Source organism: Erythrolamprus reginae, chromosome 13 (assembly GCF_031021105.1).
Source record: "Erythrolamprus reginae isolate rEryReg1 chromosome 13, rEryReg1.hap1, whole genome shotgun sequence".
Lineage (NCBI taxonomy): Eukaryota > Metazoa > Chordata > Lepidosauria > Squamata > Dipsadidae > Erythrolamprus > Erythrolamprus reginae.
In genome coordinates, this window is record NC_091962.1 from 3201655 (window position 1) to 3214930 (window position 13276).

The 13276-nt window shown below is 46.4% G+C and overlaps 2 protein-coding genes across 5 annotated transcripts in view; both read left to right on the forward strand.

The window, feature by feature from the left end:
* The window catches only part of ARHGEF2 (Rho/Rac guanine nucleotide exchange factor 2), a 292733-nt gene extending 282616 nt beyond the window's left edge, over positions 1-10117 (forward strand). For 3 of the 4 annotated variants that reach the window (XM_070766661.1, XM_070766664.1, XM_070766663.1), the window contains 3 exons: positions 1416-1823; positions 5950-6142; positions 7937-10117. In XM_070766661.1, coding sequence (XP_070622762.1) covers positions 1416-1823; positions 5950-6142; positions 7937-8022 — 687 coding nt within the window. In that variant the 3' untranslated portion in view covers positions 8023-10117. The remainder of the gene's footprint in view (positions 1-1415; positions 1824-5949; positions 6143-7936) is intronic. The other variant, XM_070766662.1, reaches the window with a different exon arrangement.
* FRMD8 (FERM domain containing 8) overlaps positions 1-13276 on the forward strand; it is a 543310-nt gene that overhangs the window by 468554 nt on the left and 61480 nt on the right. The gene's annotated exons all lie outside the window — the stretch shown is intronic.

Consider the following 13276-nt stretch of genomic DNA (forward strand, 5'->3'; position numbering starts at 1 on the left):
CTCCTTGGTCAGCTTCCAGCCGTTGTTCCATATCTGGCCCTCTGGTGCCCTGAAGAATAAAGTGATCCCCTCCTCTCTGTGACATCCCCTCGTATGCTTGTAGACTGCTATCATGTCCGCTCTGGCCCTCCTTTTCCCTAGGCTATCCATGCCCAGTTCCCGCAGTCTCTCTTGGTTTCCAATCCCTTAATCATCTTGGTTGCTCTTTTTTGCACCTTCTCCAGAGTTTCAATGTCTCTTTTAAAGTGTGGTGACCTGAACTGAATACAGCACTCCAGGTGTGGTCGGACCAGGGCGTAGTAGAGTGGTATTAAGAATTCCCTGGTCCCATGACAGTAAAGCACAGCTGGTGGGCTTTACAGCTGAGCAGAGACAGGTTACAAGCGGTGTGCCACAAGGGTCTGTTCTGGGTCCTATTCTTTTTAATATGTTTGTGAGTGACATAGGGGAAGGTTTGGTAGGGAAGGTTTGCCTATTTGCCGATGACTCTAAAGTGTGCAATAGGGTTGATATTCCTGGAGGGGTCTGTAATATGGTAAATGATTTAGCTTTACTAGATAAATGGTCAAAGCAATGGAAACTGCAGTTTAATGTTTCCAAATGTAAAATAATGCACTTGGGGAAAAGGAATCCTCAATCTGAGTATTGCATTGGCAGTGGGGAAAAACTTCAGAAGAGAAGGATTTAGGAGTAGTGATTTCTGACAGCCTCAAAATGGGTGAGCAGTGTGGTCGGGCAGTAGAAAAAGCAAGTAGTATGCTTGGCTGCATAGCTAGAGGTATAACAAGCAGGAAGAGGGAGATTGTGAACCCGCTGTAGAGAGCGCTGGTGAGACCACATTTGGAATACTGTGTTCAGTTCTGGAGACCTCACCTACAAAAAGATATTGACAAAATTGAACGGGTCCAAAGACGGGCTACAAGAATGGTGGAAGGTCTTAAGCATAAAACGTATCAGGAAAAACTTAATGAACTCAATCTGTATAGTCTGGAGGACAGAAGGAAAAGGGGGGACATGATCGAAACATTTAAATATGTTAAAGGGTTAAATAAGGTCCAGGAGGGAAGTGTTTTTAATAGGAAAGTGAACACAAGAACAAGGGGACACAATCTGAAGTTAGTTGGGGGAAAGATCAAAAGCAACGTGAGAAAATATTATTTCACTGAAAGAGTAGTAGATCCTTGGAACAAACTTCCAGCAGATGTGGTTGGTAAATCCACAGGAACTGAATTTAAACATGCCTGGGATAAACATAATATCCATCCTAAGATAAAACACAGGAAATAGTATAAGGGCAGACTAGATGGACCATGAGGTCTTTTTCTGCCGTCAGACTTCTATGTTTCTATGTTTCTATGTGGGTGTTGGGGAGCGTAGAGGAACCGCCTGCTGCCCTTTTCCTCTTTCTCCCTCAGGGCGTCGTAGCGCATCAGGACTCCCTGCTGGCCTTCCAGTCGCCCGAGGCCGGGGAACGGCGGGAACGGCTGAGCCGCAGCAACTCCTGCAAAGAGGCCCCCTTGGCCGACCAGCAAACCACGGAGCTCTCCCTCTTGCAGAAGCAGCACACCCTCTTGCAGCAGGAGCTGAGCCGCTGCCGGCAGCTGAGCCAGGAGAAGGCCCAGGAGGTGGCTGTGCTGGACGCCCGGCTGCGGGAGAGCGAGGGAGAGAGACAGCGGCTGGAGCGAGAGGCGGACGAAGCCCGGAGGCAGATGGCCGCGCCCCGGCTGACCATGGAAGCCGTATGGATTCGGAAGGGAGCCGAGCCTCGGAGGCGCAGTTTGCCTGCCGGGGATGCTTTGTACCAAAGTTTCAGCCCTCCTCCGGTGAGTGCATTGGGATCGGTGCCAAAAGCTGGGGTGGGGAAATCTTCCTCCCGTCCAAGGGGCTGGTGTGGGGAGAAGGCCCTGACCACATTTGGTCTTTTTCAGCTCCCCCTGAGTTTTGCCAGCCAGGGAGCTGGGATTTCCTGCCAACTGCATCCTAACTGGATCCCCCAGTGCGGGTTCTGCCTTAAAAGCCAGTCAACGAAGCAGTGGAAGTGATGTGCCGGTGCCTGGAGGCTGTTAGGGTTTGGATGGGTGTCAACAGACTCAAACTCAACCCGGATAACACGGAATGGCTGTGGGTTTTGCCTCCCAAGGACAATTCCATCTGTCCATCCATCATCCTGGGGGGGAATTACTGACTACCTCAGAGGGTTTGCAACTTGGGCGTCCTCCTCAATCTACAGCTGACATTGAAACATCATATTTCAGCTGTGGCGAGGGGGGCATTTGCCCAGGTTCGCCTGGTGCACCAGTTGCAGCCCTATCTGGATCGGGACTCACTGCTCACAGTCACTCATGCCCTCATCACCTCGAGGCTCGACGACTGTAACGCTCTCTACATGGGGCTACATTTGAAGAGTGTTTGGAAACTTCAGATCGTGCAGAATGCAGCTGCGAGAGCTATCATGGGCTTCCCTAAATATGCCATGTCACACCAACACTCCGCAGTCTGCATTGGTTGCCGATCAGTTTCCGGTCACAATTCAAAGTGTTGGTTATGACCTATAAAGCCCTTCATGGCATCGGACCAGAATATCTCCGGGACCGCCTTCTGCCGCACGAATCCCAGCGACCAATTAGGTCCCATAGAGTTGGCCTTCTCCGGGTCCCGTCGATGAAATAATGTCGTCTGGCGGGGCCCAGGGGAAGAGCCTCCTCTGTGGCGGCACCGACCCTCTGGAACTAACTCCCTTCCGGAGATCAGAACTGCCCCCATCCTCCTGTCTTTTGCAAACTCCTAAAAACCCACCTCTGCCATCAGGCATGGGGAAATTGATTCTCCTGGGCCGTTTCATTTTATGTATGGAATGCATGAATGTTTTTTATAATAAGGGTTTTAAACTGTTTTTTTTAACCATTCTTATGTATTGTTGTTGTAAGCTGCTCCGAGTCTCCGGAGAGAGGCGGCATACAAATCTAATTAATAATAATAATGATGATGATAATGATAATAATAATAATAATAATAATAATACTTTATTGTGCTTGCATTCTTTCTGTCAGATTCTTCTTAAATCTGCCTTCAAAAAAAGAGACCCCACTTGGACTGTCAAGGCAACTAGAAATGTGAAGTTCTTTTAAAAAAGGACTTTAATAGATTAAGAGAATTGGGAAGGATCTTGTAGATCATCTAGTCCAAGCTGTTCGCCCAAGCAGGAGACCCTACACCAGTGATGGTGAACCTATGGCACAGGTTCCACAGGGGACACGCAGAGCCATATCTGCTGGCATGTGAGCTCAGCTCCAGCGTCCATGTGTGTGCCGGACAGCTGATTTTTGGCTTGCACAGAGGCTCTGGAAGGGCGTATTTGGCTTCCAGAGAGCCTCCAGGGGGGTGGGGGAGGGTGTTTTTACCCTCCAGCGAAGGCTTTGGAGCCTGGGGAGGGTGAAAAATGAGCCTACTGGCCCCCCCAGAAGTTGGGAAATAGGCCATTTCCAGCTACCAGGGGGCCTCCAAGTGGCGGGGGAAGCTGTTTCCCCACTCCCCAGGCATTGGATTATGGGTGTGAGCACTCCCGCATGCGCGATAGCACACAAGCATGCTCTTTCTGCACCCGAGGGAAAAAATCTTCGCCATCCCTGCCCTACACCATTTCTGACAGATGGCAGTCCAATCTCTTCTCGAAAGCTTCCAGCACCAGACCTGAGCTTGCGTGTCCACCGATATAGCTCTGCGTACCACTTAATGGCACATGTGCCATAGGTTTGCCGTCACGGTGTTCTGCCGGGCTCTCTGATAGGAGCCTCCCGAAAATTCAAGGATACAAATTTCAGACACACGTTTGAAAATTCAAAACAATGTTCTTTATCACAAAAGTCAAACTAAACTAAGCACTCTTTTTGTATTGCAAAGAGCACTCTTCCCAAAACAACCCCGTAGTCTGTACAATTTCCCTTAATCAGTCATTAAGTACTTAGCCAGCAGCTGTGGAGAAACTTCACACCCCTTCTTCTTCCAACGAAGGGAGACACACACACACGCTACTCTGCTTTGGTTTCAAAGGCGTGAAAAAGCAACAAAGTCCAGCAACACAAGATTCCTGACGATCTCCGATCAGATATTCTTCCACAATGGCCAAACCCACATGCTGCTATTTATAGCAGCAGCCCTAATTACTGGAGCCCCACACAAACACAGGTGGCCTCCCTTATTTCCTGTAATATGTTCTTACTTGGTCTCTTCTACGCATAATTCTGCGCTTGCGTGGGTCCAAAACATCGTCATATGAATCAAAGGAAGATAAGGGAGATTGACTGCCTGGGCTGTGTGCCAAGCCCCACTCTTCCAAGTCACTCCCACCTTCTTCTTCGTCCGAGGAAACTAAACTCTGAACTGATTCTGTCGGCAATAACACAGGCCTGTGACATGTTGAAGTTTCCCCTGCATCCATCTCTCCATTCCCTGGGGCAGGAGCTGGGCCAGAGCCAACCACAACACATGGGTATATAGAGTCTCTTACTTGAGGAGGGGTTTGGATTAGAAGACCTCCATGGTCCCTTCCAACTCTATTCTGGTTGAGGGAAGCTTCAACCCAATGGCCATTATCACAGTGTTTTCCAACCTTGGCAACTTTATTTATTTGTTTGTTTGTTTGTTTGTTTGTTTGTTTGTTTATTTGTTTATTTGTTTGTTTGTTTATTTATTTATTTATTTATTTATTGGATTTGTATGCCGCCCCTCTCCGGAGACTAACAGCAACAATAAAGCAGTGTACAATAGTAGTCTGATGTTAGAAATAATTAAAAGCCCATTAATATATTTAAAAAAACCAAACATACATACATACATACATACATACCATGCATAGAATTGTAAAGGCCTAGGGGGAAGAGGGTCTCAATTCCCCCATGCCTGATGGCAGAGGTGGGTTTTAAGAAGCTTACGAAAGGCAAGGAGGGTGGGGGCAATTCTAATCTTTGAGGGGAGTTGGTTCCAGAGGGCCGGGGCCACCACAGAGATGGCTCTTCCCCTGGGTCCCGCCAAGCGACATTCTTTAGTTGACGGGACCCGGAGAAGATCCACTCTGTGGGACCTAACTGGTCTCTGGGATTCGTGCAGCAGAAGGAGGTCCCTGAGAGAATCTGGTCCGGTGCCATGAAGGGCTTTATAGGTCATAACCAACACTTTGAATTGTGATCGGAAACTGATCGGCAACCAATGCAGACTGTGGAGTGTTTGTGTAACATGGGCATATTTGGGGAAGCCCATGATTGCTCTCGCGGCTGCATTCTGCACGATCTGAAGTTTCTGAACATTTTTCAAAGGTAGCCCCATGTAGAGAGCGTTATAGTAGTCGAGTTTCGAGGTGATGAGGGCATGAGTGACTGAGCAGTGACTCCCGGTCCAAGTAGGGTCGCAACTGGTGCACAAGGCGAACCTGGGCAAACGCCCCCCTCGCCACAGCTGAAAGATGTTTCTCTAATGTGAGCTGTGGGTCGAGGAGGACGCCCAAGTTGCGAACCTTCTCTGAGGGGGCCAGTGATTCTCCCCCTAGGGTAATGGACGGACAGATGGAATTGTCCTTGGGAGGTAAGACCCACAGCCACTTCGTCTTATCTGGGTTGAGCTTGAGTTTGTTGACACCCATCCAGGCCCCAACATCCTCCAGGCACCGGCACATCACTTCCACGCTTCGTTGGCTGGACATGGGGTGGAGATGTATAATTGGGTATCATCAGCGTATTGATGATACCTCACCCCATGCCCTTGGAGGATCTCACCCAGCGTTCGCTGGCTGAGGAATTCTGGGAGTTGAAGTCCAGATATCTTCAAGTTGCCAAGGTTGGGAAACGCTGCCTTATCAGATGCAGAGGTGTGCAAATGCATTTTGTCAACCAACTCACTTCCTTGGGTGCAGGGGCTTAACTCGGGCTCTTCTTGCCCCCTTTTTCTTCTCAATAGCAGAGCCGAGTCGGAGAGCCCCTCTCGCCCGGCTGCCATTCTCTGCACCGGACCTTCCCCAGCGGCCAGCGGGATGAGGTGGCCTTCTCTGGCATCTCTGCTCCACTGCAGGAAGAGGCGGAGGAACATCTGCAGGTGCTGATGGAGGAGGAGGGCCTGGCCAACTCCCGCTCGCCCCCAAACAGCCCCAGAGGTGAGTTGGAGTGCCTACCCTAGGCCTGGACAACCGCCATCTTTCTCGACCAGGCACAGCCAGATACAGGTAGTCCTCCACTTCCAACAGCTCACTTAATGACCGTTCAAAGTTACAACAGCGCTGAAAAAAGTGACTTGGGGCCTTTTTTCCCACACCTAGCAGCCATCACGTGATCCGAATTCAGGAGCTTTGGCAATTGATTCACCTTTATGATAGTTGCAGTGTCCTGGGGTCACGTGATCTCCTTTTAACGACCTTCTAACAAGCAATAGTCTGGGGGAAGCCAAATTCACAGAACAATTGGGTTAGTAATTTAACAAATGCCCCGATACCTTTAACAACAAGTCGTGAAACAGGCTTAAGGCTCATTTAACCAATGTCTCACGTAGCAACATAAATGCTGAGCTCAGTTGTGGTCATAACTCGAGGACTACCTGTATCGTGCTCTGAGGACACAAGCCGAGAACCTTCGGTGGACAAACAGGGGCCACCTGGTCCTATTTTTTATTTTCTTATAATACAAACATTTCATCTTTCATTAAACAGTGTGTCATCTGGGTACAAAAATATTTTGTGCAGCAACAAAAGTTTACAATCATCTTCACTGTTTATATCTATTCTTAAATTAATACTCATATGTAACATACCTACTATTATAAGAATTCTCTTCGTAACTTATTTTTACTTTGTAATACATTTTCCATAGTTCACTCCTCTGCTTTTATTTCTAATTTTCATATTTATTCCCTAATCATTGGTAAATACCTCCCATATAATAGTCAGATTCTTCCTTTTCTTTAATTGCTAGTGTTAAATACATTCTAATATTCTCCCAATCACGTTCTCATCCATAGGGATCTCTTCATTTTTCCAATTTTGTGCAAATACCATTCTAGCTGCAGTTATTACATCAATAATCAAATACAGTGGTACCTCTACCTAAGAACGCCTCTACTTAAGAACTTTTCTAGATAAGAACTGGGTGTTCAAGATTTTTTTTGCCTCTTCTTAAGAACCATTTTCTACTTAAGAACCTGAGCCCGGAAAAATTTCCCAGGAAATTTGAGAGCAGCACGAAGGCCCGGGCAGTTTCCTGCCATTCCCACTGGGTTTCTCTCTCTGGCGCAGTGTATGGGAGGCAGCCTTGCGCTGGGTGTATGGGAGGCGCGTACACCTCCTCGCCGCCTCAGAGTCCCTCTTTTTTTTAAGCCTTAAAAGTTTTGGATTTTTTAGAAATTCCCCTCACCTCACCTTCTTCCTTCGGTAGCGACTGTCCTCCTCTTCTTCCTCCTCCTCCTCCCACCCAAATTCCGAGCTTTTATTTCTTTCCTAATGGGTTTGCACACTTTATTTATTTATTTATTCATTCATTCATTTATTCATTCAATTTTTATGCCGCCCTTCTCCTTAGACACAAGGCGGTTTACAACATGTTAGCAATAGCACTTTTCAACAGAGCCAGCATATTGCCCCCACAATCTGAGTCCAGCTTTTACATTTATTCCTATGGAAAAAATTGCTTCTACTTACAAACTTTTCTACTTAAAAGTTTGGTCATGGAATGAATTAAGTTCTTAAGTTTCTTCTACTTACAAACTTTTCTACTTAAAAGTTTGGTCATGGAATGAATTAAGTTCTTAAGTAGAGGTACCACTGTATACTTTTTTTTTAACTGTTAAGTTTTGGATAAAGTCCCCAACAAGAACAATTCTGGTTTATTTAAGATTAATGTGTTGCTGTGTCATCCTCTCAATCACATACAGATTTCCCCCCCAATGTTTCCTTTTTCAGACTTCCTGAGGATGCAGGATATTCCAGAGGAGGTGGAGAGCATCCAAGAACCCAACACTGGTGACAGAGACCTCCTGGGCAGTTAGATGGTGTCACCGTGGACCATCTGCTCCCCTGCCGGTCCCGTCCCTCCCTTTTCTTCGAGCAAAGCCACACACCAGGGTGTTTCAGGGACTTGGAAGACCACCCCATGTGAACTTTGGGCTGGACTGGGGGAGGGAGAGGGAGTCGTCGAAGAAACACATGTCCCAAGAGTGCCATTGAGTTGCACATTCCCAAGGACCATCGCTGATGGGCGGCTGTTGACCTTGGTCAACAACAAAAGGGGTGGTAGGAACCTTCCTTTCTCTGGCTCGTGTTGCTGGGCTCTGGGGACCATAAAGGCCACCGGACCTTGTGTGTCGGGGCCGATTAGGGGCCCTAACCCACTCCTACTGTACTTCCTGCAAGTTTAACATTTATTTATTTTGGAAACGGGTGGAAGCTGACCCATCCTGGGGGAAGACACTTTAAATTATTTTTTTGTAAGTTGTTTCTGCTTTTGTTTAACACTTTCAGGGGTCTCTAGGAGCATTCAGGGCAGAAAAGTAGTGAGATTGCTGGTCAGCCCCTCCCTCGACCTTGAAAAAGCCAGGAGAAGAGAAGTCGATCAAGGAGACCCTCCAAAGGTCCTTAAATCCTTACATTAGGTGTGAGTCAGTCAACTTGGGGCTCTGGATTTATTTTTCAGCTTCACAAACTGCTCTGCTGCTTTTTCAGCCTTGTCTAGTTGAGAAAACTTTTTTGAAATCCAGGGTTTCCCACAAAAGGAGAATGATTTTTTGCTCTGACACAAAAGAGGAATCGGTTTGCAAACATCCAATTCTGACTTATTACCCACGACATAAACCTGGTTAGTTTTAAGGCAACGGCCTGTATTTCGAATCGCTAATCTTACTAAATTGGCTTTTTTGTAAAAATAGATCCCAGGGAGATTTGGGGTCTCCAGAAATGTAGATGTCCCACCGACGAACGCTTAATACCTGCGTGGAAACGAAGTCATAATATATGACATTGATTTAAAATTAAAAAAAAAAAACCAATGTGAAAATATTTTTTGAAGCTAAATTGTGAAAGGAAGGAAATATTTTCTGCCCACAAGCCTGACGCCTTCCTCCACCCCCCTATATGTATTGTTGGGATTGCAGACCGATATCTCTATTTGGGAATTTAGATTGTACTATGAAAATTCAGAGATTGTTCGTTTTATTGGGGGAGTGGGGAGAGAACAGGAGAATTTTCAGGGGGAGGGGGTTAGACACATTTTTTAAAACCAAAGCTTAAGTGGGTTTTTTCATTAAAAATACATATCAGGGGGAAAAAACCATCAGGGATAGAAATTGAGTTTGAAATTCGCCTGAGTTCTAGCTTGATTGGAAACCTTTTTTTTTAAAAAAAAAAAATCCCCCTTCCCATTGCCATCATCACAACTTGCACAGCCACTGAGGGTGTATAGCCCAAGTGTGCCTGGTCAAAACAAACGAGGGATGGGGGGGGGGGAAGGAGAGAGATAGAGAGAACCCCTTTTCTAAAAAGCCAGCTTTCTAAAAATCAACTTTCCTAAAGTTGGTTTTGGTTTTGATCACTCCTTGAGACGGTTCTTCCTGAGAACCAATTCCTCCTTTCGGGAGAAATGAAAAATAAAATGCAAGAAGGAATTGTGCAAATTGTGCAGATCCCAATTTCTGTATTAAAAAAAAAAGACTCCGTTTGGGGATAGAAATTGTCCAGGCCCCTCACAGGTCATTCTTCGGATGGCCAGAAGCCCCTCAACAATCCTCACCTTTAACTACAGAACCACCCTCCAATCCAGATTTCTCTCGCTTTAACCTTTTTTAAAAAAAATTCCTTTTCAACCCTTAAAAAAAAGAGATTTTCTTTTACTGATTAAACAAAAACCCTCCTGCAATTCTGACCAGTAACACCTCTTAATAGAAAAGGTTTAAAAAGAAAGAGAGAGAGAAAAACTAAATAATGTGCCATGAAGGACTTTTTTTAAATAACAAAAGGAGAGTGGATGATTTTTTTTATTTTATAAATGTATATGAAGATAAAAAGGGTTTATTGTTTTCCTGTCGATTTAACTTGTAAAAGAAAAAAAGGGGACCAGAAAAGTTTAATTAAAGATATCAAAACTGAGAATGCGTGTCCACTTTGCCGAGGGGAGGGGATGCAAAGGGCTGGGTTGACCCCCTCCTATGAAGGCCAAGGTGGGCTGGGGGCTCTTTGGTGCTTTCTGAGGTTGGTTGTTTTATTTTATTTATTTTGTCCAATACATAATGAAGGTTAATGAGATTAACCATGTAGAATATATATCAAAGAAAGGAGGGAGGGAGGGAGGGAGGAAGGAAGGGAGGAGAAATGGAGGGAGGAAGGAAGGAGAAATGGAGGGAGGAAGGAAGGAGGGAGGAAGGAAAGAAGGAAGGAAGGAAAGAAAGAAAGAAGGAAGGAGGAAGGGAGGAAGGAGGGAGGAAGGGAGGGAGGAAGGAAAGAAGGAGGGAGGGAGGAAGGAAGGAAGGAGAAATGAAGGAAGGAAGGAGGGAGGAAGGAAGGAAGGAGAAATGAAGGGAGGAAGGAAGGAAGGAAGGAGAAATGGAGGGAGGGAGGAAGGAAGGAGAAATGGAGGAAGGAAAGAAGGAAGGAGAAATGAAGGAAGGAAGGAGAAATGGAGGAAGGAAGGATAGGAGTGAAGATATAAGAATAAAATAAGAACATTTCTTGCAGATGTTTCATTTCCCAACTAGAGGACATCATCAGTGCTAGAACGGAGGGGGTTTGCAGGGAGGAGGAGGAAGACTATAGTGGGGCTGGTTGTTTTCTTGCAGACTTTCATAACCCAAGCTAGGTAACATTATCAGGGTTAGGAGGAATGGGAGGAGGAGGCGAACTAAGGGGTCCTTGGTGCTGTCTGAGCTTGGTGGTTTTCTTGCAGGGATTTTATTAACTAAGTAGGTAACATCATCAGTGTTAGGAGGAGGAAGAGGAGGCGGAGGAGATGACTGTGGAGTCCTTGGTGCTCTCTGAGCTTGGTGGTTTCCTTGCAGATGTTTCATTACCCAGCTAGATAATATCATAGAAACATAGAAGATTGACGGCAGAAAAAAGACCTCCTGGTCCATCTAGTCTGCTCTTATACTATTTCCTGTATTTTATTTTAGGATTGAAAAATGTTTATCCCAGGCATGTTTAAGTTCAGTTCCTGTGGATTGACCAACCACGTCTGCTGGAAGTTTGTTCCAAGCATCTACTACTCTTTCAGTCAAATAACATTTTCTCGCGTCGCTTCTGATCTTTCCCCCAACTCACCTCAGATTGTGTCCCCTTGTTCTTGGGTTCCCTTTCCTATTAAAAACACTTCCCTCCTGAACCTTATTTAACCCTTTGACATATTTAAATGCTTCATCAGTGTTAGAAGGCAAGGGGTGTGTGAAGAGGAGGAGGACAACTGTGGGGTCCTTGGGGGTCTCTGAGGAGGAGGAGGAGGAGACTAGGGTCTGAACTTGGTTCTTTTCTTTCAGATGTTTCATTACCCAACTAGATGGGGCTACCTTTGAAAAGTGTTCGGAAACTTCAGATCGTGCAGAATGCGGCCGCGAGAGCCATCGTGGGGCTTCCTAGATTCGCCCACGTTTCTGCAACACTCCGCGGCCTGCACAGGCTGCCGATCGGTTTCCGGTCACAATTCAAAGTGTTGGTAATGACCTTTAAAGCCCTACATGGCATTGGGCCAGAATACATCCGGAACCGCCTTCTACCGCATGAATCCCAGCGGCCGATAAGGTCCCACAGAGTTGGCCTTCTCCGAGTCCCGTCGACCAAACAATGTCGTTTGGCGGGCCCCAAGGGAAGAGCCTTCTCTGTGGCGGCCCTGGCCCTCTGGAATCAACTCCCCCCAGAGATTAGAACAGCCCCCACCCTCCTTGTCTTTCGCAAATTACTCAAGACCCACCTTTGTCAACAGGCATGGGGGAGTTAGGATATTCCTTCCCCTAGGCCATTACAAGTTATGCATGGTATGTTTGTGTGTATGTTTGGTTTTTATAATAAAGGTTTTTAGTTGTTTTATTCAATTGGATTGTTACATGTTGTTTTTTATCATTGTTGTTAGCCGCCCCGAGTCTGCGGAGAGGGGCGGCATACAAATCCAATAAATAATAAATAATAAATAATAATAGATAACATCATCAGGCAAAGGGACTGTGGAGAGGAGGAGGACAACTCTGGAGCCCTTGCTGCTCTGAGTTTGTTATTTTGTGATCCAAACTAGGTAATGTCATCGCTGTTTAGAAGGAAATGTAGTCGAGAGAAGGTAGAGAACTGGCAAGCAGGACTCGGAGGGCCCGTTGGAGAGAGGAGAGCACCTTGTCTGAGAAGGACCTGGGTTTCCTCATCTCACAGATCCAGGCTTGGAAGCTGCCCCTGGGTATCTGTGCCCAGGAGGAAACTGGCCCTTTGGGATTTGAACCTTCCCCGAGCATCTATTCTAGGCCCTTTGCAGTGCAGAAAGCTCTCGGCCTTTTCACTCGGGCCTCTCGCAGGCGCGGGGAGAATTGGGTGGCCAGGACAGAACCCCAGCAAGGTAGGCCCTTCCTCCAGCCACGGCGTAGGTGTCCACGTGTGGCTGCCCACAATGCCGCTGGGTTGGGCGCACGCAGCATTGCTGAAGCCAACGAGTGCCCTCTGAAGAGCATGAGGGCGGTGCCCAAAATGGCAGTGCTAGGCAAAGGCTAAGCAGATGTTTGGATTGTGCAGCCTAAAACCCACAAACAAGACCAGCTGCCTGCGCTCGGTCCTGGAAATTTATGTTCCAGAGTACTTGAGGGCACGACAAGAATCAATAGAAACATAGAAGACTGACGGCAGAAAAAGACCTCATGGTCCATCTAGTCTGCCCTTATACTATTTCCTGTATTTTATCTTACAATGGATATATATTTATCCCAGGCATGTTTAAATTCAGTTCCTGTGGATTTACCCACCACGTCTGCTGGAAGTTTGTTCCAAGGATCTACTACTCTTTCAGTAAAATAATATTTTCTCATGTTGCCTTTGATCTTTCCCCCAACTAACCTCAGATTGTGTCCCCTTGTTCTTGTGTTCACTTTCCTATTAAAAACACTTCCCTCCTGAACCTTATTTAACCCTTTAACATATTTAAATGTTTTGATCATGTCCCCCCTTTTCCTTCTGTCCTCCAGACTATACAGATTGAGTTCATGAAGTCTTTCCTGATACGTTTTATGCTTAAGACCGTCCACCATTCTTGTAACCCGTCTTTGGACCCGTTCAATTTTGTCAATA